The 27,163-nt window shown below is 54.2% G+C and overlaps 1 protein-coding gene across 1 annotated transcript; it reads right to left on the bottom strand.

Moving 5' to 3' along the window:
• Nucleotides 1-292: 292 nt before the first annotated feature.
• Ip6k3 (inositol hexakisphosphate kinase 3) lies at nucleotides 293-11,218 on the bottom strand. The gene is made up of 5 exons (XM_036168447.1): nucleotides 11,020-11,218; nucleotides 5,308-5,506; nucleotides 4,053-4,231; nucleotides 3,007-3,182; nucleotides 293-750 (listed from the first exon to the last, which is right to left on the bottom strand). Exons 1-5 carry the CDS (start codon nucleotides 11,216-11,218, stop codon nucleotides 310-312), a joined length of 1,194 nt encoding a protein of 397 aa, XP_036024340.1. The 3' UTR covers nucleotides 293-309.
• Between the last annotated feature and the right edge of the window lie 15,945 nt (nucleotides 11,219-27,163).

Raw genomic sequence — 27,163 nt, 5'->3', positions numbered from 1 at the left:
ATGCAGGCACCCTGCAGCACTGCAGTGCTGGCCTCTGACCCAGGCTACACCCCCTGTGCACCCGACAATGGTGCCGCTTTCACTGTCTGCTCCCAGAGGAGCTGCCCTGTGGAAGATGCCCGGTGGGGGGTGGATGCCTGCAGAGCAGATTTCTGTAGCAACTGTCAACATTGCCAGCCATGCATGGAGATGGCTTTTGAAGGTAGATACGGTTATTATAAAGACACCTACAGGGGATCTAGGCTACGCTAGCTTGGGTCCCTTTGCAAAATCTGTAGCCTAGAAAATTCTAGACAGTTCCAACAACCTTTATTCTCCCTCTTGGATATCCTGCAGAATTCCGATGAGGTTTTCCAGGCCAAAAATATAGCCAGGATCTGGTCCCTCGTGGGTGATGTGCTCATTCCAGGAACCCTTGTAGGTCGTGTGAGCGAAGTCGATCATTCGGACGTCGACTTTGGCGGGGTCACCGGAAGGGCTGCCCTGGGTGGTCTCAGGAGTATTCTGAGGAGGCTCCTGCCCATCATAGATTATGAGGAGGGAGCTGGAGTAGAATCGGTAAGAACTCTGGCTCCTGATGACCGTGAGCAAGGCCTGCAGCCTGCCAAGGATGGGCTCCAGGAGCTCTGTGCGTAGGCGGGTTCCATCATGGAGAAACTGAGAAAGGGCTTGTTTGAATCCCTCCTCTGAGAGCTTCCTTCCATAGTACTTATCTTTGCAGAGAAAACTCTTCTTTTCAGTTTGATAAACCTTACATTGGGAAAGAGAGAGAACATATGAAGGATTATAAAGTTTTTTTTGTTTGTTTGTTTTTTGTTTTTTTAAAAGCATGCCCTGGGGCCTGGGGATGTGGCTCAGTTGATAGAGAGCTTGCCTAACAAGATCAAATTGGTGTTCAATCCCCAGTATAAACCGGGCATGGTGATGCAAGCCTATAAAACCAGAATATGAAAGATAGAGGCAGGAAAATCAGAAGCTCAAGGTCACCCTCAGCCACATAGTGAGTTCAAGACCAGCCCGTGCTACATGAGACCCTATCTCCAAACAAAACAAATCAAAATTGCTTGTGATACAGTGGCAGCATCACAAGTAGTATATGATATGATTTCCAGGAGATTTGGGGAAGAGTGGTTAGGATGCACAGGAGGTGGTCTCCCAGCATGCTCCAGTGCGGCATTTTAAAGTATTCTCTTTGCAGGTCTGGTCTCAACCCAAGGCCCAAAGATCCTTCACCCGCAGAGGTGACCCTCAGCACACCACTCCGTGGTTTGGATCGCCTTTCCTGTGAATTTCCGATGTCAACTCCCAAGTCGTGATTTAAATCTTGGCTTCTGGCCGTCTTCAATTCAGATATTAGCAAACTCAAGCTGGAATGCTGCAGTAGGAACCTGAAATCGGGCCAATGGACTCAGAGAGCCAGTTCGATTAAGTTCTCCCTAACAAAGTTACTGAGTCCTTTCTCACAGATTTTAAGTATGCAGGAATGGCTCTTCCAAACAGCCCAGGTGAATTGCTGAGGTAAAGAAATGGGCTAGATCAGGTGTTGGGGTGGGGGGAGGGGTGTGCCTGCAGGCAGCTGCCAGGAGTGTGGGAAGTGGAAAGAGGTCCATAGCCTCCCTGTGCAGTGAACGGTTCTTTTCTTCACGGTCTCAATTTCCTGCCCTTGCCACGCCTTGGCCATCAGAAGGGAGCAGACAGAAGAAAGATGCTGATGAGGACACCATGGTGGCCACACCCAGTCCATCAGGCAGCTCAGGGGGCAATAGAGACTGAGTCAAAGCCTGCAGCTACAACAGCCATTGGGGACTTGGCACACATGGACATGGCCGCCTGTGCCTGGCTAACTTTGAGGCCTGTCTTGCCTTCATGTTACATAATGTGTTTTTTTGTTTGTTTGTTTCTTTGTTTGTTTTTAATCAGAAAGCTATAATAGGCTTTTGGGAGACCCGAGATCAGCTGCTAAATCAGCCTTCCTAAGCATGTGACAGGTGTCACTCTCCAGATAAATCAGGTCACTTGCAGAAGGTCGGAGGTCCGCAGAGAGACTCCGTTTACTCCACAAATCATCCCACTCTGTCCTCTGAGGACTGCATTCCCAGCCTTCCCAGGGACATCTGTGCAATGAATTTATGGACTCAACTTCCAGCTTCAAGGGGTGGCAGCCTCGATTAAGGAAAGCGATAACGTTTGCCGTCAAAACAGAGCCTGGTAGATGGGGTAGATTCCTGCCTCTCTCTCTGCAGTCAGTCCTCCCACAGCCTCTTAGGTACAGAGGTTGGGGACCCAGGCAGCAAGGGAACAAGCCGCCCCTGTGACTGGGTTCAGTGGCTTCTGACCTTCCCACTTGGTTACCCCAACCAAGCAGCAGGAAGGCCAAATGTAGATGAGAGATAGCTAGCAAGAATTCAAAAGAACGGGTTACTGCACCCTGCCCGTCCAAAGGAGACAGGGCTCAGTCCTATCACGAATGTGGGATCAGCAAGCCACCAGGTGTATTTTCTCAGCTCTTCTCCAACCCCTGCCCCCACACTGTCATCAAAAGCCCCTCCCAATATGGGTAGGATCCACAGGACCATCACACAAAGTTTTAGCTGCCCCAAATGGTGAGACTGAGTTTGGGACTGATCTCAGTGGTGCTCTTTAAAAAACCAGTGTGCGGGTTGGGAATGCAAGGCAGTGGTAGACTGCTTGCCTCCCCTGCCAAGGCTCTGGGTTCCAGCCCAAGCTCTGCAAAACAAAACAACTAAACTCCTGTCATCTTAACACTCCAGAGGTGGAGGATCAGGGATTCAAGGTCAGCCTCAGCTACATACAGAATATAAAATCAGCCTTGGCTCCCCGAGAGCCTGTCTCAAACAAAACACCACAACAAGCACCCAGCATTTCCGACCTTCTCTGTTGCTTCCTTAAGGCTTTGCAGGGAGGGAGAGGTGTGGGTGACAGGCATCCAGGCCTGCCAGGATGCCAGCCTCTGCCCCTTGCAGCCAGCCCTCTGCACCTACCTACCTGCATGCCGCAGATGCGCACCCCCAGGCAGGCTGAAGTACTCTGTGCACACTTCTTCATGTGACGGGCCTTCTTCTCCTCAGATGCATCATCACCATGCTGCCGGGTCCCCATCTTTAGATCCAAGATGCACGGCTGCTTGTATTGTGACACCACATTTTCCAAGAGCAAGAACCCTGGATGCACTAAGTCAAGGAAAGCTCTGGGGTCATCAGTCAGAGTACCTGAGGCTCCTGTCCGCTGCTCCCTCCTGTTTCCAGCCTTATCCAGGAACCTGGCTATTAAGAATGCAAGATATTCACTGGTAGTCTGCTTTAATAAGTCCATTTATTTAGGGGGAGTTTATGAGAACCTTTTCCCATTTTGCTCTGAGGTTGAAATTTAAATTTGCAGGCATGAAATTCCTGGCAGGCCATGCCCAATTTACATTTTATGGCAGAAAATCATAGGGCTGAGACCCCCGGGCTGCTGAACGGGCCGGCACCTTCTGGGACAAGGGGGTTGATGTTCGCCTCAGAGATAAGTTGCAGGAATATTAATTTCAGCAGAGTAATTATCCTTCCAAAGCCTCTTAGGGATTAGGGCGGCAGATGTGTCATTGTAAATACTGCAAGAGCAGTCAATGTTTGCAGTTACTGGGGGGCGGAGGGGCCGAAGCTACGTGGCGGTGGGGGGGGGGGGGGAAGGTCCCTCCACAGTTCTTGGGCTGCAGGTAGAAAGTGAGGTGACAGAGGAGATGTTGGGACGCGGGGCGGGGGGGGGGAGGGGGGACACAGAGTCTTCTCCCTGTCTCTACCTGGCCACTTTCTGGGTCTTCTTTTGAACGGATCTGATTTCTTCTAGACCCTGGGCTTGTGGCTTCATACCCTCAACTTACCACCGCACATCTGTTTCTCCCTCCCCACCCCACCTGTCTCCTTGTGCCTGTGTGTGTGTGTGTGTGTGTGTGTGTGTGTGTGTATGTGTGTGTGTACACGCACACACACACTGTCCATCTGTTACACTTGCCCTAGGGATTATGTGTGGATCAAGGGCGGTAAGGATACGGTGCCGCTTGTCCTGTGGGTACTCAGTGCACAGGCGCGTCAGGTGAGCTTGGTGACAGTGTAGGCCCCATGGGTTAAAGCCCCTTCTCTCCACCTGGCTCCCACCAGCACTTTCCACCACCAGCGGGGAGGCCTGGGGACTGAGGCAGCAGTCGGAGCTCAGAAGCACCTTGGCCGTGCTGTGGTGAGAAAAAAAGCATTTGAAGACAGCCAGGGAAGCAGCAGCCAGAGGCAAGAAAGATGCCTGCGGCTCACTGCTTGGCTTCTCTGGCATGGCCTCCAACAAAGGCCACCCAGACTGCTGCATAGGACTCTCTCGCCAAACCACCAGAAACACCACAGGGTCCCGAGACCCTCCCTGCCCAAACTGGGTCCCTGACACCAGATCACACCAGGCCCAGGTCCTCTTGGGGGCTTTGCTTAGGTGTGCTGCCCTCAGAGGGCTAGAGCGATTTAGGTCCATTCTTGGGGTCAAAGTGATGAAGGAAAGGGATGACGACCCCACCTGGGATCTCAAGGCTAGGGGTCTGGATTCATGCCCTGGTATGCGGTTACGACCTTGAGACCTTACAACGCCACGCGGAGTGTGCCCCCTCTGCGTTTTGGCCCCAGCTGTGATGACATAGCCCTGCCTCTGAGCCAAGAGCTTAATTAGATCTGTGGCTCCTTGGGGAAAAAGCGGTAGTTGTCACTGTATCTGATCCCTTTTGTTTCCCATAAATGTTTTAAAGCCCCCAGGGACCCTGGGAAAGGTCAGCTGACATTATCAGAGGCTCCCAAGATCTCTCTGAGGTCCCTAGGCCCTTGGGGGGCCTCTTTTGTCTCCTGGGACTCACTCTCCTTGTCTCCCGCCCCACGGTCTGCTAAAAGCTGACTTTCAAGAGAAATTAGGCACACTTCCTCTGCATAAACTATTCCAAGTCTCTGGCGGCATACTCTCCCCCAGAGACCTGTGTGGTCTCAGCGAAGTAGGTATTTAATTAAACAAGCTCTGGACACAGGCCCTGCCTGTGTGTCAGCCCGTGAGCTAGAACATGTGCCTATCCTCCCCCAAGAAAGGATGGAAGAGACAACACACACCCCCACCCCCCCCCCCCCATTCTTTGCAACGTTGGTTGTTCTAGACTAAGCCTTCATTTCCATTTCTCATTTTCTTGACAGCAACCTTCACATGGAGCAGTTTGCCTTGGGTGCAGTGTGGTGCCGGCTGAGGGACGAACACCCAGCTTTCTGTCACCTGCTCAGTGGGTCTCACCTTTCCTTGAGTGAGCATGCCAGCTGGGCCAGGGGACGGGGGCCGCTGTCACTGCTGACAGTCTGCTGAAGTGTCTGCCAGATGGCTACCGCTCTGGAATCTGGGGAGACCTGCAGAGGCTCCAAGTTCTCCTTCAGTGGGTTGGCCACCAGGCCAAGATGGCCTCTGCTGTCCCTCCGGAGGCGCACTGTGATGGTTCCTGCGGGACATGAAGGAGGGAAGAACACACCAGGTCACGTGGTATGGGTCATAGCTGTTGAGAGTAGTGGCCCTGGGCAGCCTCTTCCTCTCCCTAGCTCCTCTCTCAAGGAAGAGTCAAGGCTAGGGCGGTTGTACTGGAACCTGATCTTGGTCCTGAACATGTCTCCTCACACCTCCCTACCCACCCCCTGGAGCTTGCAGAAAGTAGCCTCGGGGTGACCTAGGATTGTGCTCTTCTTTCTCTCGCTTCTCACACTTTGCTACATTGTTCCAGAATTGGATTCCTGCCTGCTCCGTTGCTCACACCTTCCCAGTTACACGGGGGCCAACCCAGCCATGGCCAACCTGGGATACCTCAGAGCTGGTCCTCCATGAAGGCGCCTCCCCGCCTCTCCACCTCCCCACCTCCAGGGGGCGCCAATGAACGGAACCCTGGCCCATCCCCTTCCCATTCCTCTTTGCCTCCCCCCCCCCATCTCTTTCTCCTCATTCCCCTTCCTCCAACCAGTTTCTTCCAGGAAGCCTTCCCAAGGCAGGGTTGGACTCGGGACTCTGTCCCCCATCAGACAGAGCCTTGTCCCCTGCCTTTCCCACTGGTGCCCAGCCATCATCTTTGGCTGTATCTATCAGCATATGGAGACGGGGTGGGGTGCGGGGGTTACATGTGGTTCTTAGAGAAAACTCCAGAGTCTTCGAGGTTTCCCTAACATGTGGTATCTCATGTCACCATAGCTGGTAATCACGGCAGGAAAACTGCCGGCCATGTAGGCAAGGACCTCCCCAAAGCTCATCTACCACATGCTCTGTGTTCTCCTCAGACACCCTGGTGGGACAGAAAGCTATCCGTGCTGGGCATTCGCACTGCGTGGTCACCTTGTAGAGCCCTTGTCATAGTGGAGGAGCCCGGTCTCCCTCTGTGGGGTGTGGCATCCAGTGGTACCTGGGCTTGCCCTGGTACCATGCCACAGACTTAGCGTCCTCTTGTTCTCTGAGTACAGGGCATCAGGTGGCCCTGACCTCTGCTGTTTCCTCACCACTTCTCAGCTTCTCCACCTGCTTGGTGCTGAGGAGCTAACCATTGGCAGTGCCCTGATGGTTTCCTATGCTCTGCTTCCCAGTGGCTCTGGCCAGTGGGTGCTGGCAGGGCTGGGAGGATAAGGAAAGGAAGGTACTCATTCAGCTATATGTGCCCCCCATGTATCTGTGGCTGGGTCAAGGGGTCTCCTCCTCCCTCCCGCCCCGCATGCCTGCAGGGGCTACGTTTTCAGTGCACACTCAAACCTACATGAATTTCTACACGGTCCCTTTAAAAACTCTCTCGAGCACGGTTTGTTTCCTACTGACTGAGATGGAGAGGAGGTGGGGGTGGGGGTGTGCGTTTCTATTCTACATTCTTCCCAGGCCCCTTGGTCACCTGCCCAGTACGAGTGGCAAGGGGAATATTTGGCTGAGAAGGCAAGGGAGGCTGCCGATTTTCCTGCCTGCACCCCTGCCCAGCCCCTGGGGGCTGTCATTGTGGACCCTCTTTCCCAGGGCCACTCTGCAGTTCAGCATGTGGCTCTCCAGAGCCATCCACACTAGCCCAGTGGACTCCCAGCCAGTCCTGTCATCTCAGATTCCCAGTGGCCTGATTCTGCAGCCTGGGAGGGACATGCAGTTCTCTCAGACTCCTGACAAACTGCTTCTTCCTCCACCCCACCCAGGCCTGCATCCTTTAGACACCTCAGCAGTAGTAATAGTGCTGTTGGTATTTATCTGACATTGGTGTTCATCCTGAATCACGCATGTCACGCTCATTCGTCCTGTGCCTGAGAGTGGCCGGCTGGGGACATTTCCTCATCTCCCTTACTATATGTGGCCCAGGACTGGCACCGTTCACCTTTCACTTGTGATTTCTAAATTACAGCACATACGTAGGCTGTTGGTGGTACAGCAGGGCTCAGGGAGTCTGAGCCAAGGTCATACTGCCACCTAACAGGTGGGCGCTGAAGGGACAGGTTATAACACATTGCTCAGGACTCCACGGAGTGAGTTAGGCTGTGTTTACCTACGCATGTATAAGGGACACCCCTGCTGTGTTCCCAGAAACACTGGCTCTGGCCAGTCTGTTCTCTGGGCCTTCAGGGAACAGGGTCATCACAGAGGGTTGGGGCATGAGCTTTGCATTTCCAGCCCTGAGTCCTTGGCAGGAGGTTGCTGTGTTTGTTCTGGGGAGGAGAACCTTCCAGAAGTCAACATGAAGCCTCCATGACTAGCAGAAAGTACTGGCTGCCCTGTGCCTGTCCTGGAGGGAGTTTGCACCCTTCTAGCTGCTTAGTGGGTCCAGGAAGCCCCACTATCCAAGAGCAATGTCCTCCGGGGTCTCTTTAAGTTCATGCTCCCATCTGGCACCCCCTGGCCTTTCCTACTTGAGGGCCTATGGTGACATGCCTGCCAGAAAACACAGTTCTTGGCAGCTTGTGCCCAAGAGGCCTCCCTAGAGAGACAAGAAACGTGGCCTTTCCCACTGCTGCAGGCTTCATTCTTGTCTGATCTCATCTGCTCTGAGTGCCTGCATAAATGCCAGAGAGTGGAGGTGCAAATAACCCCCGACTAATAAAACGCAAAAGTCATTTCCATTTCTCATATTGTCAGGGACTCACCACCGGCGCAGCGTCCCTGCCGCTCAGCCTTTGCCTCTGATGGCCCACTGCCTGGCTGTCTCCCAGCCCTTGTGTCCTCCTTCTCTCCTCTTACCCTGTAACCCCCCTCTTACTCTCTCACTCAGCATAGCACTCCCCTGGAGCCGACCCGCTGAGATCTCCCTGTGAACAGTGCCGGGCTGCCTGCCCTTCACCCAGGGGAACCCGGACTCTCTGGTGCTTGCGTGGTGCTATAGGGGTCAGGAGCCACTGTGACTATGGGACTTTGACCCCAGAGGCCTGAGATCTGCTGCTGAGGTCCTAACGGGAGCCTTGGGGCCTGCTACAGCTCTTTCCATGTACCTCGGCCTGAGAGTCTGCCAGCTGGGCAGACAGAGCGCTTATTGCCACAATTGGCATGCCTGGAGCATCTCAGCAGTTTTGGTTTGACCAAGCGGCTTCCCGAGCCTTGGCGGATATTGTATCATGGGTTTATTTTTAAGCTTATGAGAACATTCACCGCCGCCGCCATCTGTAATATGAATCTGGCCAAACCCTCCGCCAGCTGAACCCAAGTGCCTGTCCTCATTCACCCAAGGCCCACAGGCTGCCTGAGAGGTAAGGGACACAGCCCCAAGATGGCAAAGCAGCAAACCCAGACAGATCTAGAGCAAGCTGCTGGTACTCGGCACTGCCTTTTAGAATGCCACCCTAGCCGAAATTCTCCTGATGCCATTGTGGGGGAAGGCATAGAATGGCTCCATGGCATGTAGCAGCCACTTCAGAAATGGCCCCTCCTCTCTGAGAAAGCTATTCCTATGTAGGAGCAGGTTATCTATTCTACTGACATGATGTTCTGGCTGAGTGCTTCTGAGAGAGACTGTCTCCTCCCTCCTGGGGATAGATGGCCCCTGAAATTGACACTCCAGGTAGCTGAGTGGAGTGGGTAATGAGGCCAAGAACCCACCCTCTAGAGCTAGACATCACCGCTTCGAATCCTGGCCCGGCCTCTCATGGCCTCGGGCAAGCCAGCTCTCCTCATCTATGTCTCTGGGGTTATGAGGTTTCTGTAAACCAGGGTATGGAATCCTCTTGCAACGGCCCAGAGCAAGCATGATGGACTAGCTGTGACCACTTCTCTTACTGGTTAAAACCAGCCACCTCCATTGCTTCCCAGCTCTGCTGCAGGTGCCCAAAAATGAACCAAGTGTCCCCCTGGGCCTACTCTAGGGTCTCCTCACATGGCCAGAGAGTGAGTCAGTATTTCTGCTTCATCAAAGTCTGGCATTGGGGTGCCACCCAAGCCCTCTCTTAGGCCGGCTGGTAGTCATCTGTTATCCCAGGGAGTCAGGAGGTCCTCTGTTCCAGCTAACCCCACTGTGTCTAGATACACCATCTGTAAGACACCCCAAAGGCAAGGCTGACCTAGACCCTGCAGCGAGGGTCATCAGTTAGCGACAACCTTTGGCTTGAGGTGCAGGGAGCCCTCAGTACAGGGTAGTCTGTCCTACAAGTTTCCCACTTCATAATGGTGTGAGTGAAATGTATCCAAGAGAAAACATCCTTTGATTTTTCGGTTTTGATCTTTTCCTGGACTAGTGATACATGACACAGGCCTCTCAGGACGCCGGACAGAGGCTGTCGCTCCCCATTGCTCCCGTGGCACACCACAGCTAAGCTAGGGTATGAGGCAGGTTCTGTCTATTAAATGCAGTTTTCATTTATGATATTTTTAACTTACAATGATTATTTGGGGTTGTAACCCTTTTCTAAGCAGGGAGCATCTTGTAATTAGAACCCCAAATACTAGAGCCCCCAAGAGGTATCCCCAGACAGCAGAGGTGCTATCTAGTACCTGAGAGCACCCTGTCGTCCCCACCAAAGGCCTGTGTAGACAGGACAAAGAGTCATGGTGAGGTGGGGGTCTCCTAAAGACCCTAACAGTCTCTCCCTTTGCCTGCAGCAGACCCCCACAGTCTTTCTCAGCTCCAGAGCTGTGCTGAGCAAGCGTGAAATGCTGCTTTCTCAGGCATGTGCCACCATGCTTGAGCTGGTGCATGGCTGGGGATGGAGACCATGTTTTCATACATATTAGGCAAGTACTTTTCAGAAGTTTGAGGCATGTCCCCAGCCCCCACAGTGGGTTTCTGATGGGCTTATTTGAGTGTTATAATTGCTGTCCTTGCAGACACTTCAGAAACAGGGCACAGCCCTCCATCATGAAAAACTAAGATTCTTTAGAGGGGCATGTCCTGGGGGAGGGGGGGTGTCACCTGGCAGTCAACTCCACAGGACCTCATTTACCAGCCCCTGAGTGGAGACCAAACTCCTACCCTTGGATCTGGGCAGGGGCACCAGACAAGAAAGCCAACAGGCACAGCCCTTCCACTGAGCTCTTTCTTCCCGCAAGCACCTTGTTCTTGGCTCCAGGATGCACACTGCCAGTTTTCCCAGCTGCATACACTGGAAGGCAGTCTGGCCTTTGCCATGCCTGTATGGAGTGTGAATCTGTGGACTCCTAACCAAGTCATGATTCCCTATGTCCTGTCTGGCCTTGGTCTCCAAGGGAGACCAAAGAGACCTCCCTTGGTCTTACGTTTAACCACAGCCACACCCACAACATCCCCAAAGAGCAGAGTAGAATATCCCATCAGGACCCAGTGGGACTGGGCATCTCTTGATACTATTCCCAATTCTTTGAAGCCGAGTAGCTTGACCTGTCTCCAAAGCCATTAACATTCATGATCTGGAGGCTTGGAGGAATTCAGAGACACCCTAGCGCAGGGACACTGGCTGCTGGGAAGAGGGCTGTCGCTGCACAGGCTTACACCCCATACCCAGTGACAGCAGCGAGGAATGCCGCCGGGCCCGGGCCCCACCACTCACTCACCTTTGTACTGTGGAGTGAAGCACCTCATGGCCAGGGGCAGGGACTCATAGAACTTCTGCTCTTGGGAGACGAGGGGCTTGCATACCGTGTGCGCATCATACTGCAGCATACTCAGGTGGCCACCGACCTGGTGCAGGAAGGGTGCCAGCGGCACACCTACCCCGCTGTTCGCCTTGTCCGTGCTGCGCAGTACCACCATGGCACCACCACGGCCTCCCAAGGCAGGCAAGAGGCAGAAGCTGCTGCCCCCTGCACCGGGTGGGCTGCCCGTGGTCCCCGGCTTTCTGTTTCTTGGCCTTTACTGCTTGCTGTCCTGGTACAGGTGACTCCTGGCAGCACACTTCTCTGGCAGACAAAAAGGGAAACAGAAATTATATGAAGAAGGGGGTGCGCTGGGTGTGTCACCCATGGGCCCTGAAACAAAATGGCACATAGGTGTATATTGCTTCTGAAATAGTCTTCACGAGAAACTGGCCATGGTTGGATTCCACGAATCAAGGATAAGAGGGAGATTTTAAATGACTATGTTGCACCTTTTGAATTTAATTACTAAAACTAGCAAGCAACCCACACAAATAGGAGTTTCCAGCCTCAGGGTCTAGTCCTGACTTCTGCCACGCTGCCTTTCTTCTGGAAATATCCATCTCTAGTCAGGGAGAAGCAAGCGGAGCTGCTGGGTGCCCACTCCAGACACAATTGCTTTGTTTCTCTGGAGCAGAGTCATGCTGTCTGTGTTACTTTTTATGATGAACTTGCACAACTGCTGTGTGACCTTGGGCGGGTCACCAAAGCCTCTGGGCCTCAGTTTCTCTATGCAGTAGAACAGGACGTAGTGTCAGGGCCAGACTTAAGACAAGGACACAGCGGGTTCCCTGAGCCTAGCGCCTCCATTTCCTTTGAGTTGCCTAAAGTGGGCTTGACTCACCTGGAACTCCGGAAAACCAGTTTTTAAAGTCATTCTGACTTTGTCTCGGAAGAGTGTGCCAAGGAGACGGTGAGGGGTTGCTCTTCTGTGGAGGGTTTGTCCCATCTGAGAGGACATTCCCACAGCAGGGCCCTCACTGCAAGTTATTAATACCTCTCCCTCTGCTGGACTCCTGGCCACCATGCGACTGGGCAGTACTGGGCATCATTAACCCTCTAATTGACCTTCACTGCAGGCCCTGGGCATGGCTGGCTGCCTACTGCCTGGACTGCCTGCATGCCACAAGTCCAAGTTTGTCCTATCCCTGTCCCTACACAGGCTCCCCTGACCTTCCCGTCCTCTAGGCCACAGAGTACACCTGTTGGAGGGGGAAGGGACATGGGCTCTGCCTGGCACCTGTACATTTGCTTGGGATGTTGAGGTGGCTGGTGAGGCATTGGGGGAGGGAAGGGCAAAAGCCTGAAGCAAGAGGCTGGGCCAGTAACCCCAGAGGGCCCTTTCCGAATCTCTATCCTGAGGTGGAGAGAGGCCACTGGTGTGTGTGTGGGGGTGGTGGTATTGTGGGGTAGCTTTTGGGATCCTAGAGAAGCTGGGGATACATGTGGACAGCTAAGGGAAGAGGGCCTGCAGACCACATGGGCCAGGATAGTACAGCCCCCATAACTTTCACGTCAGCCTGTGGTGATTCACCTTTCCCCAGGCAGCCGCACTGTGGTAACTAGAGGTACAGCTATAAAGTTCATTTATAGCCCGTCCTGGAAGGAGGCTAAGCACCTGACTCACACTCGTCTCCCTGGACCCAGCCCCACACTTGCCAGGCACGGCTCTCAGATGCCAGTTCAAGTCTGCCAACACACACTGCCTGATTCCATGTTGTTCCTCATACTGTCACACACATGGCCCTTGCTGTATGCCACGTGACATTTTGGGTCCCTCAGTTTAAACCTCACAACTACCCTACGAGGTAACTGGTGCTAGCAGCCGGCTTTCCAGCTGAGGATCTGAGGCATAGAGAGGTCAAGAGGCTTTCCTGTGTGTACCAGCTGGGGTGAGAAGAGCAGGGATTTGAACTAAGGCCTGTTAGCCTAGCCTGTGCTCACCAGCTCCCAGCTTGCTGACATCAGATGTCCTCTACTGCTTTGAACATCAGGAAACTGAGCCCCCAAAAAGAGGCTGAGACTTGGCCAGAGTCGCCTGTAAGACGCAGGTGGTTCCCGGACAAACTTGATGAAGGTCCCTGCACCTCTCTGGGAGAATGTGCCTGTCCTGGGGGGGTGGTTGGAACACTCCTCCACCTCTGTAGAATCTGTCACGAGGGGACAGGCAGGGGCTACTGAGAGCTTCCTGGCCAGGCGGCCAGCACCATCTGAGGGTGTGTCTCTGTCTGTAGAGACTCTTTCCTGCCTCAGCCTGCTGTTCCTTTCCTGAAATGAGATGCTCAGGCCTGGCTACACCTTTTCTGGGAGTAGATTGGTCCCTGCACTCGGCCCTGAGTCTGGGTTGAGGGCAGTGATACAGTCTGCTGGGTAGCCATCCTGTCTTGAAGAACACTGCACTTGGTGGCCGGGTAAAGTGAGGAACTTGCTCTTGCAGGCCTTAGGTTCTAGGCCAGGTAACCTCTCAAGGTATTTCTGTTCCTGGGCTGTACAGTCTGTGGTTCTGAGGCAGCTGGGAACAGTGGCAGGAGAACGGTGCAGGGGGAGGGGTCACAGGGGTGCGGGGGGGGGGGGAGTGGGGGAGTATGCTACAGAGTGGGCTCTGCCCCTCAGAGGTGGGACCTTGGTTCCCAGGGAGTCTGAAGTTTTTCCCCTTTTACTCCCTTTGGTGTGGCCTGCAACCCTGTGAGTCTGAGGTAGAGGTGGCCTCATCCTCTCCTGAAGTCCCAGAACTCTAGCTGCCTGGGCTTTGTATCTTGGCCCACAGGCCCTGCTCTTCTTCCTGTGAGTCAGAAGCCCAGGATCTGTCACGACCCCACCCCCCCACCCCCACACACACTCCAGCTCACTGAGGCCGAGGATGAGCTGGCAGTAGATAAGAGTTTGTTTTACTGCACACTGCCATGGCCCTGTCACGAGGCTCAGAGGACAGAGCATGCAAGACTCCTCTGTGGAGTCTCCACATGGACATCAGCGCACAAGTGACTCTCCAGATGACTGGGTCAGCTGGGATGCTGGGAAGGCAAGTGAGGTGCTGCCTGATGGGACGCCCCCCCCCCCCTTCTGACACACCTTTGGAAGACCCTTAGCTGCTTTGGGAAGAGACAGCGTTTCTCTAGCCCACACCTCTTCCTGAAACCCCACGGTCCTCATTCCTCACCTTCCCCTTCTCCAGCGCCCTTGGGGAGGTCGGAACGGCAGAGCTAGAAGAGCAGACAGGAGTTGTGGAGGCACCCCCCGGCAAGAAGGGGCTCCACAAAGAGCTGCCCCTTGCCCCAGAAGGCCCCGCCCTGCTCCCTCTGGCTGGGTCATGTCCTGAATGTAGCGGTACTGGGCCTCACTCCAGCAGCCTCAGGGCTAACTTGGGCCTCTGGGGTGTGGCCCTGGGGCCAGTAGTGAGTAAGGCCACGGGCCGGCCACATCAGGACAAGCCCTACCCTGCAGCTCTACGAGGCTGAATGGCAGCCAGCCTGCCTCTGCTGGGTTGGGGGACACTCCCCGTTCTGAAATGGGGTAGGGACAACTGGGCTCCATCAGCAGTGAGGATCCCAGGCCTCTCCAAGACCCTCCCCACTAGGCCACCCAGCATGATCTGGGTAGGTTCCCGGGGAGCCTGGCCATTTCCCAAGCATGCATAAGCACTATAATTACCGGTGCACAGATTCATTTAAAGGTGTTTATCGGATTCCTGGAGGATTTGGTCATCATTGTTTTCTCAATCAACAGATACTAACGGTCTAACGAGTGTTTCGAGGTTATGGGTAGGGGAAAATTATGCTGAAAAATGAGCCCTCTGGGCTGGAGGTGGGGGGTGTACAGCTCAGTAATGATACAGCAAGAACATAATATTCACGAAGACCTGGGTTCGAGTCCCAGCACCACAAATAGACATTATGTTCTCTCCTACGGAAACCTAAAACAAGGTTGGTTGACCTGAAAGTACAAGCGTGATGGCCAGCCTGGGAAGGGTGGGCGTGAGTTAGGTCCTCCACACGCACACACTGAAATATCACAGTGGGTCTTATTCATCTGTATAGTTAACATGGGTTACTAATAACAGGAGTCCTTGTGGAAGGGTAAGGGGCTTTCTGCATTGGGCTGGGAGAGGCATAAGTTGGGGTGCCCAGGAAATGACCAGGAGCAGGGCAGAGGTTTGGCTTAGCCTTGGGGAGCTTGAAGAGGATCTGCTCAGGGAATGCCGTGGGAGACAGGGCAGGAGAGGGCAGGAATGGGTGACTAGAGGGCAGGGATGCTAGGCCTGGTTCATGGCGGCCTTGAGTGGTCAATGGAAGGGGCTGAAGAGGGGGAGCCCAGCCTTGCCTGCTGCAGGGATGACCTGTAATCCCAGCCCCTGGGGAAGCAGAGGCAGCGGGTTCCGGGGACGTTCTGGCCAGCCAGACTAGCCAAACTGGAGAGCTGCAGGTTTGGTCTGAGATCTCATCTCAAAAAAGTAAGGTGGCTGCCAGGCATGGTGGCCATTAATCCCAGCACTTGAGAGGCAGAGGCAGAGGCAGATGGATCTCTGAGTTTGAGGCTAGTCTGGTCTACAGAGTGAGTTCCAGGACAGCCAGGGCTGCACAGAGAAACCCTGTCTCAAACTGAAGAAGTAGGGACTGGAAGGATAGTTCAGTGGTTAGGATCATTTCTTCTCTTGTAGAGGACCCAGTTTCCCAGCACCTACATGGCGGCTATAACCATCTATAACTTTAGTTCTGGGGGTCCGATGACCCAAACTGAACTCTGCTGCTGCCAGGCACACATGCAATGCACACACATGTAGCAGACAAAACCTTCATATGCACAAATTTAAAAGATAAAATAAACTGGAGAGGTGATTAAGATACCTGACATCGACCTCTGGCCTCCATGTGTGCATACACACACACACACACACACACACACACACACACACACACACATACACACACAAGCTTGCTGGGCCTTAGTTCAACCTGGGGAGGGGACAGTCCCACTCAGATTATAGAATTACTGAAGGCTTCACAGAGAGAGAACACATCCTGAAAAAAAAAATCTCAGGTGTGTGGGGGAAGGGCCTTCTGGGAAGGGCATTATGAAGAGAGAGACTGCAGTTGGGCCCAGCAGGCCACACAATTCAAAAGCGGAGTGGTTTATGGTCTGCTCTCTGTCTCCAAAGCTCTAACATACATTTCACAGGCCTCTCCTAGCCAGTGTTTCGGGACAAGTACCATTCAATGCCCTTGTGATGCCTGAGGGAACATCTTTTTAATCTATTAGAGATGAGAGGACCCGAAACCCATTTAAAACCGCTTAGGTGGTAATGGGCAGGGAAGTTTCAGAGTTCCCCACGTGGCTGAGGGCCGTGCATTATCTGGGCCCATCCAGGCCAGGAAGGCCGAGGCTTATGTTTCCAGAAGGGGAATTAATGGCGTTTGCAAGTCCATTCTAAAACAACTCAGGAGCCCAAGGCCAGTGTGCTGCCCCTTCCTGACTCCCTGGCTGGGTGGGATCAATACAGAGTGAGCTCTGGGGGGCTGCCTACATCACCTTCCAGGCTGTGGCTGAAATATGTCTTTAGAGAACATCTGTTTCCCAGGAAGGCAAGATTTCCACGCTCTCGGGCCCACGCTCCATATCCCTCAGCCCCGGAAACTTATTCCCACACCAATTTCATTCTCTGAGAGGGGATTTCCCCCTCTTTTCCTCTTAACATTTAAAATCTCCCAACATTCCTCCAGCTTGAGGACCAAATACAATTTTAATACTGTGATTATTAGTTCAGAAGCCCTTCAGCCACTGACAAATGTACTCAGCTGCTCCTGCAATGTTCTGAGCTTGCTGCTGAGGCAGGAGAAGCATGGGGAAGGCTGACTGTAGGAGCCAGGAACCCTAGAAGGGCTGCTCTGCAGGGGCAAGGCTGGTACACTGTCCCTCAACAGCTCCCCTCCCAGCAGGCTTTGCGCCTCACAGCATTTAGGCTGCACTCAGGACCTTGAACATTGTTGACCAAGACCTACAGACATGACTCCAGCCCCTTCCCCGGGCCTGGTGCCTCTCCCTTCATAACAGGGTTGGTTCCCGGGCTTGGGTGAGAGGTCTCTGTGCTGGAGACATGGGTTTGCCCATGGCTAGCATGGCATTGTATGGTCCAGACGGCAACAGATTCCATCTTGCCATTGTTTATTTGGGTTCGTTTTTTGTCTTTGAGGCAGGGTCTCTGGCCCAGTCTGGCTTTGAATTCATGATCTTCCTGCTTTCATTTCATTTCATGCTTTTGAGACAAGTATCGTTCAATGCCCTTGTAATGCCCGAGGGATCATCTTTTTAATCCATTAGAGATGAGAGGACCCGAAACTCATTGAAAACCCCTGAGGTGGTAATGGGCAGGGGAGTTTCACAGTGCTAGGATTGCAGGGGTGTGCTACCATGCCCGATTTATGCCGTGCTGGCTGGACCCTAGGCTTTGTGAATACCAAACAAGCATGCTGTCAATTGCAACAGCTGTAAAGGTTAAGCAGAGTGTGTGTGTGTGTGTGAGTGTGTGTGTGTGTGTGTGTGTGTGTGTGTGTGTGTGTGTGTGTGTGTGTGCGTGCGCGCGCGCGCCTGTGCTGCGTGTGTGGTGTAGTTGTGTTCATTCCCACCAGAGTCCTGCACTGTCCATCTCTGGAGTGAATCTTCGGGAGACATGCAAGCACACCCTCTCCCCAGCAGAGGGCAGCAGCACACATGCCGATACCAGGAATGCCCAGAGAGGGATTAACGCTGTCTGAAAACTAAAGCCAGCACCCCCCTCTACATCCAACAACCAGTAAGCTTATTCTTGGGTCACCCTGAGTTTGTCCAGACCTGTCCCCAAGTGCATAGCCTGCAGCTGAAGTTCTCCTGACCCATCAGGAATACCTTTAGAAAGCTCTGAAGTCATCGAGACTGGGCTCTGTCTCCTCTTACTGCCTCTGTAGCTACTTCACCAGGGCCAGGGGCCAACAGAGGCTGAGAAATGGCTATGCATGATGCAGTCTGACACAAGATCCTGTATATTTGCCCCATCCCTCACACTTCCCACCTCCCCCACCAGCCTGCAGGTTTCCTTCCCTAACAACCAATGTTCATAAAGTTTATTGCTGTTCCCAGCGGCTGCTACTGAACAAGACAGAGCCATAAGGCTTTCTACCTGGGAAGGATTTATTCAAGTGCCCTCCCTGCTCGGAGCAGGAGGGGCTGCTGCTGGCCCCAGAATGCAGCCAAGAAGAGGACAGAGGAGGGTTTTCTCAGCTTCCTGATAGAGCATGGTGGGGCCTGGATGCAAGGCACCCCCACAGGAGTCTCCTGCCTCAGACTCCCCATCTGTACCAAGAGTGGTCTGTCCCAGCCATGTCCTTTCTGTCCTATGGGCCAACAGTACTTCCAGCTCAGTGGGGGTGTGTGGGAGAATTAGTGTGTGGCAGACCAAGAGGAATCTTACAGTCATGTCAGTGCTTGTTCTAACAAAGCGTTAATTAGGTAGGCCTGATCCAGGTGCAGTGTGTATTATGTCGGGGGGATCATGATACTGGGGTTCTGTCAGGACCCAGGGAAGTGTGCTGTGAAGGGAAGAGTCAGTGCTGCCCATAAAGGACTTCAGAGTCCTTTAGTGTTAATAGTTGTTTGTGAAGTAAGTGTAACAAGACTCAGAACAAGCGTGCAGAGCCAGGGGCGGGCTCTGTAAGTGTGTCTGGTAGCAACCTCTGTGTTTTCCCATAGGGTCTTTCATGAGGAAAAATAATGAATCTGGCAGCTTGAAAACTATAGCCAAGCTAGACATGGTGGTGCACATGTGGTCCCCGAGCTTGGGAAGTAGAGGCAGGAGCATCTGGAACTCAAGGCTAGACCTGGCAACATGGCAAGTTTGGGGCCAACGTGAGTTATGTGAGACCCTATTTCAAAGGGGTGGGGCTGGGTCCCCTTCCCATAATTCCATGTATGATCCTGAGATCACAGGGCTGGCTCAGGTTCAGGGCTTGGGGTCCCTGAAAAACCTGCAGAAACTAAGGAGATGGGGGTCCCCAAGATTCCACCACTGTCTAGGGCAGCAGAGATCTCCAACCTTGGCGGTGCTGTGCCTCTGTCTCCTATGAACATCTCTCTGTGGTGGCTCATCACCACACCCACCCTTCTCCTGGGTGTTCCTACCCCCAGGCCCCAACACACTGCCCATAGGCACTGATGTCACCCAGCCCCATGGCCCCACCCAGGAAGAAAGGTGGGGCAGATGGGACAGGACATGATGATCCCTGGCTCAAAAGTGTGAGGGACTTTCCCTGGATGTCTGCCTCTAGGACGGTTTAACTTAGTGTGGAGGAATCATCCCTTCACCTGTAACCCACAGCCACCACTGCAGACTTGGCTTGCCCATGTGTGGGCCAGGGGAGCACACTAGTGCACCCTGAAAGAGGGAGAGAGGATCATGCTAGGGAGACAGGAAGACATTGGAGAGGAACATACAACCACATTTTAAAATTGTTGCCTGTCCCAGCCCCTGCTCACCCCAGAATACACACACACACACACACACACACACACACACACTCTAAGCCACCAGCCCCTTCAACAGGTCTATATGCCCTGGCAATCCCAGCCAGCCTATATGGAGGCCACCCTATAACAGGAACAGGCCTGTGGCCTTGACCCCGTCTGTCCTTCACCAGGTACCATCAAGGGCTCGGCAAGATGGCTCTTCCCCATCCTTCATCAAGGGAGTACTCACCGGAGCCTCCTTCCGGGGGGTGTCAGGGAGTACACAGTAGGGACACTTGCCTCTCAGTGCCTCCTCTGTCTACGAGCATGGGACAAAGGCCTGGCCCAGCTCTACTCTCCACTGGAGCCTGGGTGGAGCTTTCTGCCTAGGAGAACTAGGCTGCCAGTGGCCTGGGTAGAGGAGGCCACCTGATCCCCTGGGGCTGGTATGCCCAGCTGTCAGCTGGGTGTCTACAGCTCTGGAGCAGGGCCAGGGGTCTGGGAGGGAGGAAAAAGAGGAGAGAGGAAAGAAGGGGGGGGCTAGGGAGGGGGGAAGAGGAGGAGGGAGGTTTGGGGAGGAGGCGTAGGGGAGAGAATTTAGTTCAGCTGTCTTGAAGAGTAGCCGGCTGTAAGCACCAGGCGCTAATCACTGCCAGGCCCCTGCTTATTTACTTATTTAAAAATCTGAATATGTATACATATACATGTGTGTGCATATGTGTGTGCACACACAGGTGTAAGGACACGCACATGACATGTCTGCAGAGCTCAGTGTACACCTTGTAGGCATTAGTCCTCTCCACATGTGGGTTTCAGGGATTGAACTCCAGTGTCAGGATGGGCAGCAGGTGCCCTTCCCCACTGATCCACCTCACTTTCCCCTTATTTACTTGTTTGACGCTGGGGTAGAACCCAGGGTCTTATACACAGAGTGCCTGCAGACCTACTGGGCCCACCCCCAGCCTTCCTTGCTTTGCTTTCTATCCCTGTTCAGGGTGAAGGACAAGGCTGGGCCATGTCTTCTCTTCCAGCTGGCACCCCTGCCCCACCAACTCTCAGCCTCTAACTGCGGCTGCTCAGAGAGCTCTGTCCCAGGGTAAGACCATCCGGCCCTCAACCAATCAGCAAGCAATGCCAACAAGCACCGTTGGAGGCCCCTTGGCACCTGGGCTGCTCAGGTGCCGGCAGACAAGCCTGTCAGAACAGAGGCTGGGGACTCGGGACAGCAATTCCAGAGAGGGGCACTCGGGTGGGGAGAGAGGGCAGCTCACCCAAACTGAGGGAGGACAGACCTAGGAAGTGACGTCTGAAGGAAGAAAGGGGCAGCAGGGAAGAGGAGGGGAGGGGCTGCTGCAGCTGGGGGATGAGTGAGGGCCCAGCCAGGGCAGGGTGGCCAGCAAGGGGAAGCCAAGGTGGCCAGGAGTGATGGGAGCTGGACAGCAGCAGGCCTCAGGCCCAAGCTGAGGTAAAAGCTTTCCAGGTGCAGCCGTTTGGGGAGGAGCGTCTACACCCCTGTAAGAACCCTTCATCTGTGCTCTGAAAGGAGGCCCAGTACACTCACCCATCCGCCAGAACAAACTGGCAGGCTCCTGCCTCAGTTTGCCACTCCCACTACGGCTCAGGAGAACGGGTGAGCATTGCTTAAGCCTCTCAACCCCCGGAAGGAATTTTAGCGGCAGATGGTCTTGGCTTTCGGCCACCATAGGGGCCTCACAAACGCTCCTCGTGGATTAAGCGCCAAGGGACAATGCGGCAATGCTGCCCGCTGTAATGTAATCAGGTCCTCAGGGACGCTTGCTGGCTCTTCTGTGGGTTAAAGGTCCACGGGGACCATTTGCTCGAGAGCTGTCTCCATTTGGAGATCGCAGACCCAGGTCTTCACTGTCACCCCAAGCAGAGGCCCTTTACCCCAAATGTGAGCTGAGGAAGCCAATTGTCACCTAGTATAACTGACAAGACCCAGTCCCCACTGCAGCCATGTGCAGTGCCCAGAGCATCTTCCCAGGCCAGTGGTGGCACATGGAGCTGGGGCAGTGAACTGCTGGCTTCAAAGTGAGGGCCCCTGACACTGGGGTGTGGAGCGGAGGCGGCTGATTGGCTGGGCCTCGTTGTTTTGTCTGTGTCAGGATGGCCTTAAACTCATGGCAATCCTCCGGCTTCAGGCTCCCAAGTTCTGGGATCACAGGGATGAGCCAGTGACTCTGGGGTTATGACAGTAAGGTAGGCTTGAGAGGTGGGACTCAGATCCTGGCTCCATCATCAACCAGCTGGGTGAGGAGGTCTCTGCCTGATTCCTCAACCTCAGGCGTTGCGGGAGTGTCGAGTGAGGCCCAGAGCAGCCACCTCGCCCCCCCCCCCCCACTGCTGTCCCCAGCCACAGCTCACAAGCCGCTCCACAGATGCAGGTGTGAATGCAGATGTCCTCAGCCCCTCCCAGAGCCGGGCCTCTCCTTCACACACACACTGCACTCTTGGCCTGCCGTGATATAACCCATCTCTGGGATCCAAGTGCTAATGTCCCTGCTGCTCCCCAGGCAGACCCTCAATCTGATAGCTCAATAATACCCCTGATCCTGCAGTTTGTGGACACCTGGGTTTGTTAGAGCAGGTGAAGATGAGGGAGCAGCTGCAGCCATCTAGACCACAGGAGGTCTCTGTGATGTAGCTGTTGGGAGCCACACAGAAGCCCAGCAGGCTCTGGGGCAGAGCCCAATACCCAGATTGATGTTTCCAGCTGGGACTAGGCACCAGGTTGGTCGGGTCTTTAGGGAGACGCCGCCGGTGGGGAGCACTGCAGACTGCTGGCCTCTAGGCCTCTCCTCTGTGAAGACTCAGGTGTATAGTTCAGGCCGGCTTCCTAAAGATTCCAGTGGCATGATGAAGGAACGGGGTGTGCCCTGCTGGGGTGTGGTGTGCCTAGCAAAGGTTGGTAGTGTTTGTTTGCTCTTAATACCAGGTCTCATGTATCCCAGATTGGTCTTAAATTATGTAGCCAAGGAGGAGATTGAATTCCGACGCTCCTGCCTCCACCTCCTAGCCCTGGGATTACGGGACATGGCTGGGGGAGGGGCATCACAGGTCAGCAGCCACGCGTGTTTACCAGACAAGACGGGTGATGACACATCCTGGATACTGATGCTGCTGTTCTGAGAGCTGGAACACTGGGTCATGGGAACAGAGAAGGGGCAGCCAGTATGGCGGGACACCTCAGAGCCATGGTGACCTAGTCTGGGCCTCAATTACAAGAAGTCAAGATGAGAAAAGTACTCTCCCATCCTGCATGCCAGACATGGAGATGCCAGAATCCAGAACGAGTCCATATATCCACTCACTCTCACACACACTTACACACTCACACACACTCAGAAAACACCTACAAGAAGGTTGGCACTGAGACAGGTGCTGTAGCGCTGAGCAGCCCCAACCCTCCCCGCCAGGGGAAGGGACGAGTAGGGAGCCACCACGCATAGGCTGGCATAGGTATTTTTGGGAGGTTGAAGGCTCCCCAGGATGACTCTCAAGCTGGAGTCTACAGGATAAAGAGGAGGCATCCAGGTAGAGAGTGAGGGACGGGCACTGGGGTCAGAGGGAGCAGTGGAGGGTGGGACCTGGCCAGGGCTTCCGCAGGTGAGGAGGTGCCACTGAGGCAGGCAGGGCTGGGCACTACAGAAGGATTGAGACCTTGTTCTGAGGACAGGGAGAGGCTGTGGATGATTGTAGATGTAGGTCACTCTGCGGAGCAGGAGATGGCTGGGCCAGGCAAGGGTGTAGTCGTTGGAGAAATGTTTGTGGTTTAATGATGTGTGAAGGGCTAGGGGAGGGCCAGGGATGTCCAGCCTGCCCAAGAGGGACCAGCCCGTTCCTGTGCCTTGAAGGGATACGTCTGCAAACAGTTGGGAAGTATATGTGAGCCCCCACACCATGGAAGGTACCATCAAACAGCGTGGTTTCCAGGAGATGGTGCTGGTCAGGGCTGATGTCAGTCCTGGAGCAGATGATCTGGTGATGGCCGGAGGAGGGGACTATGGGTGGGCAGAGGTCCTGGAGAGAGGCTGAACAGCAGGCATCTCAGAAGTGAAGCTGGGCTTTGGAAAAATGGCACAGAGAGAGCCTGGCCAGGGCCAAGGACAGAAATAAAGTGTCCTACTTGATTACGTAATACAAAGCTCCCACACCCGGCTCGGCTCCGGTGTTTGGTAATAGCTGTGTCTTTCTGTTGCACAGTAGGTCCCGACAGTGGTAATTAGATGGGAAAGAAGGCAGGTGGGACCTGGCTCTTCATAACAATGAAAGGAAGCATGTAGCAAAAGCGGCCCTCCTCAAGACCTGGGTTTGAGTCCAGGCTCAGCCACTCACTAGCCACCTAGCTTGGGTGGGAAGTTTCATGTGTTCCAGACCCTCCTGGGACTGCTCAACACTGGGTGGCCCCAAGGTTCCCAGAACAGGCATGTGAGAGCAGCCAAGGGGAGAGAGGAAGTTGAAACCAAGTTGGTAACCAGAGCTGTGCAGTGGGTGGGGCCGCGCTGAAGCAGGCTCACTTCCCCGGAAAATGCCATCTCCAGCTTGGCCGGGGGAGCAGGCTGGCATACATGAAATCAATTGCACTTCTGGTATTTTTGTTTGTTTGTTTGTTTGTTTTTAAGTGCTAGGGATAAAGGTCAGGCCAAGATCAGCAGGAAATCATTTTACTTTCCAGATCGATCTCCTAATTTGCTCCGTCCCACTTTTAACCAGGGTTCATTCAGGGCTCCAGGACACTTGTGTGGTGGGGCCTGCTCTGGTCTGCTGGGATGGAGGGGGCATGTAGAGATGGGAAAGGAGGTCAGTGGGAAGAGGCAGCAGGGAGGGGTCCCCTCAGCTGCCCAGGCATCCCTGCACATGGGATGGGCCCTTGTGGCCATGTCAGATGATTATCTCTTGCAAGCCAGGCTTGAGAAGGGCACAGCTTGAGCAAGCTGAAGGACAGAAGCAAAGACTGATCCAGGGCCACCTAGACCTGAAGTCTGTCCTTTACCCACACCGCCATCTGTCCCTGGTCAGATAAGACCTCACCAAGCCTTCTCTGCTCCCCTTCTATACCTCCATCTGCCCTGACCCACTCGGAGGCCACTCAGAGGAGGACAGCTGAGGCCACTCTCCCAGCATGCTCCCTTCAAGACAGTCACCTTTAACTGACTTCTGCTGTGCTGTGTGTTCTAGCACATGGTTCCTCCGCTGGAGGCCTCCCGGAGGCCGTGTGCAATGCTGCACACAATGGGTGGTGGGGAGCCACTGGATACTCAGGTGAAGGTCTGTGACCTCCCACCCTCCATGAGAGCTGTAAACAGTCAACAGCCCATCTGGGGTGATCCTTTTGCAAGGACACAGCTGAATTCCTGGAGATTGAGGTTCACAGCACAATCAGAGGCAGAGGCTAGCCCCAGGACTTTGCCTCATCCTTCAGCTGGCCCCTGAGAACCTCTTTCTTTGTGTCTTTTTCTCCTTTCTCTCCACGTTTGTGCTTTTGTGTGTGCGAGTGTGCTCACGCACGTGTGCATGCATGCATGTGGGTAAGTGTAGAGGCCAGAGGATTACCTCAGGGGTCCTTCCTCAGGTACCACCAACATTGTTTTTTGAGACAGGTTCTCTCACTAGCCTGGAACTCCAAAGTAGGCCAGGCTGGCAGAGCAGTGGGCCCCAGGACTGGAAATACAAGGCTGTGCCACCATGCCTGGCTTTTTTACCTGAGTTCTGGTACTGAACTTGGGTCATCATGCCCAAGCACTTTACCAACTGACCGATCAACCCAGCTCCTCCCTCCCCCATGTAATTTAGGCTTGTGGAACTCCAGGATGCCTTAAGCCTCAGGCTGGGCCTCCTGAGTGCTGGGACCCACCACCACATCTGGCTTTTTGTGCCTCTTTGTGTCAGAGTCCAGGGCTGCACCCCTCAGAGGAGGCTGCCATCCCCTAGGCCATATAGGAGGGTGGGGGCGTTGCCGCAGGGCATCTTCCTGCCTTGATTTTTTAACAGCTTTGTTGGCTCATTGCCTGAGCAGAGCTCTGCAGAGAGAAAGTCCCAGAATATCAGAGCTGCAGGGCCTTGGAGGCCACCTGCTATGGCCCTTTCATTTCACAGGGAAGAGAGACTAAAGGCCTCTGTAGAAGATGAAAGGGCCTGCAGGGCTTCTCAGTGGCCAGAGGGAGAATAGAACTTGTCCCAGGTCCCACCCACTGCCAGTTCCTGTTACTGCCCAGGGGTTAGTCTGCAGATGCAGATGCTCCCGGTGCTAATTCCTGGCTCTGGCCATCACTGACCATGAGACCCACCGCAGACAGGCACCTCAACCTCAGGAAGCCTCGGTTTCCTAATCTGCAAAGCAGAGTGGTTTTCTCGGGGCTGCTGTGACACTCCACGCTGACGCAAGCCCGCGGCCCCACCCCCCCACCCCCGCACCTTACCTGTCTCTGCTGTGATTAGAAGGAGAGCCAGGCCATATGGGTGTGGGCAGTGGTGGGAATATGGTGGCCACACATTCTTAACCCTGTGTTCAGTTCATGAATGACTAGTTTGGTCACAGTACACGGTAACAAGCTGGGATTCTCTCTCAAACCCAAGACAGATGAGGGGCCGTGAAAGAGACTCGTCTACTTACCACAGGGGCTCACAGTACAGGCTTCCCAGGAGCTGCGGCATATAAGTGGTGGGAGGAGTCCCCAGACAGGAAGAGAGTGAAGCAGGGCTGGGGACGTAGCTCAGTTGGCAGAGAGAGAGAGAGAGAGAGAGAGAGAGCGCACACACACACACACACACACACACACACACACACACACACACGAGCGTCCTCCTTGCCTGACATGCACAAAACACTGGGCTCGATCCTAAGCACCTCATAAACTGGCATGGTGACACTCCTGAAGCCAGCCTGTGATACGTGTACCCTGCCTCTAATATGTGCTCAGGGCTGGCAAGATGGCTCAGAAGGTAAAGGCACTTGCCACCAAGTTTGATGACCTGAGTTTGACTCCCAAGTCCCACAGGGTGGAAAGGAAGAAGAGAATATCCTGAAAGTTCTCACCACCACCTGTGCACTGTAGCATGCCAGTATGTGTGTGTGTGTGTGTGTGTGTGTGTGTGTGTAATCAAGTAGAGGGAACAGCACCCATAAAGGCACAGCTAGCATGGTATTTCTGGGAGATTACAGGGTGGATGCTGAGTGTGCGGGGTCCCTTCTTCCTCCCTCCTGGGGTGCCCCTATGTCAACGGCAAAGCCAGGACCACAGTCTCTTGTGAAGGCGACACGTTACAGCTCCTGCACATGGCTCATTAGACAGGGAGGAAGCCCAGGGCGGCCCCCAGAGGTTCCCAACTGGGTAGTGTTCACCCCTTCTGCCCACCCTCAGGCTGTGACCAGAGCAGGGAGGGCTTCCTGGGGAACTCTGCTGGGAGAGGGTCAGCCGGGGCTGTGGGGGAGAGGAGCAGCTGGCTGGATGACAGCCTGGGGGCAGCTGGCCTGTTATTTATGGCTATTTCTTTGAGAGTCCTTCAGGACCGCTCAGGTAATTGAATAAGTGAACATGAGCACATGCCCGCGATCATTTAATTGTGGCAG

This window comes from Onychomys torridus, chromosome 18 (assembly GCF_903995425.1).
Source record: "Onychomys torridus chromosome 18, mOncTor1.1, whole genome shotgun sequence".
Taxonomy (NCBI): domain Eukaryota; kingdom Metazoa; phylum Chordata; class Mammalia; order Rodentia; family Cricetidae; genus Onychomys; species Onychomys torridus.
The sequence above is the reverse complement of the archived record's forward strand: the minus strand, read 5'-3'. Positions and strand labels throughout refer to the sequence as shown.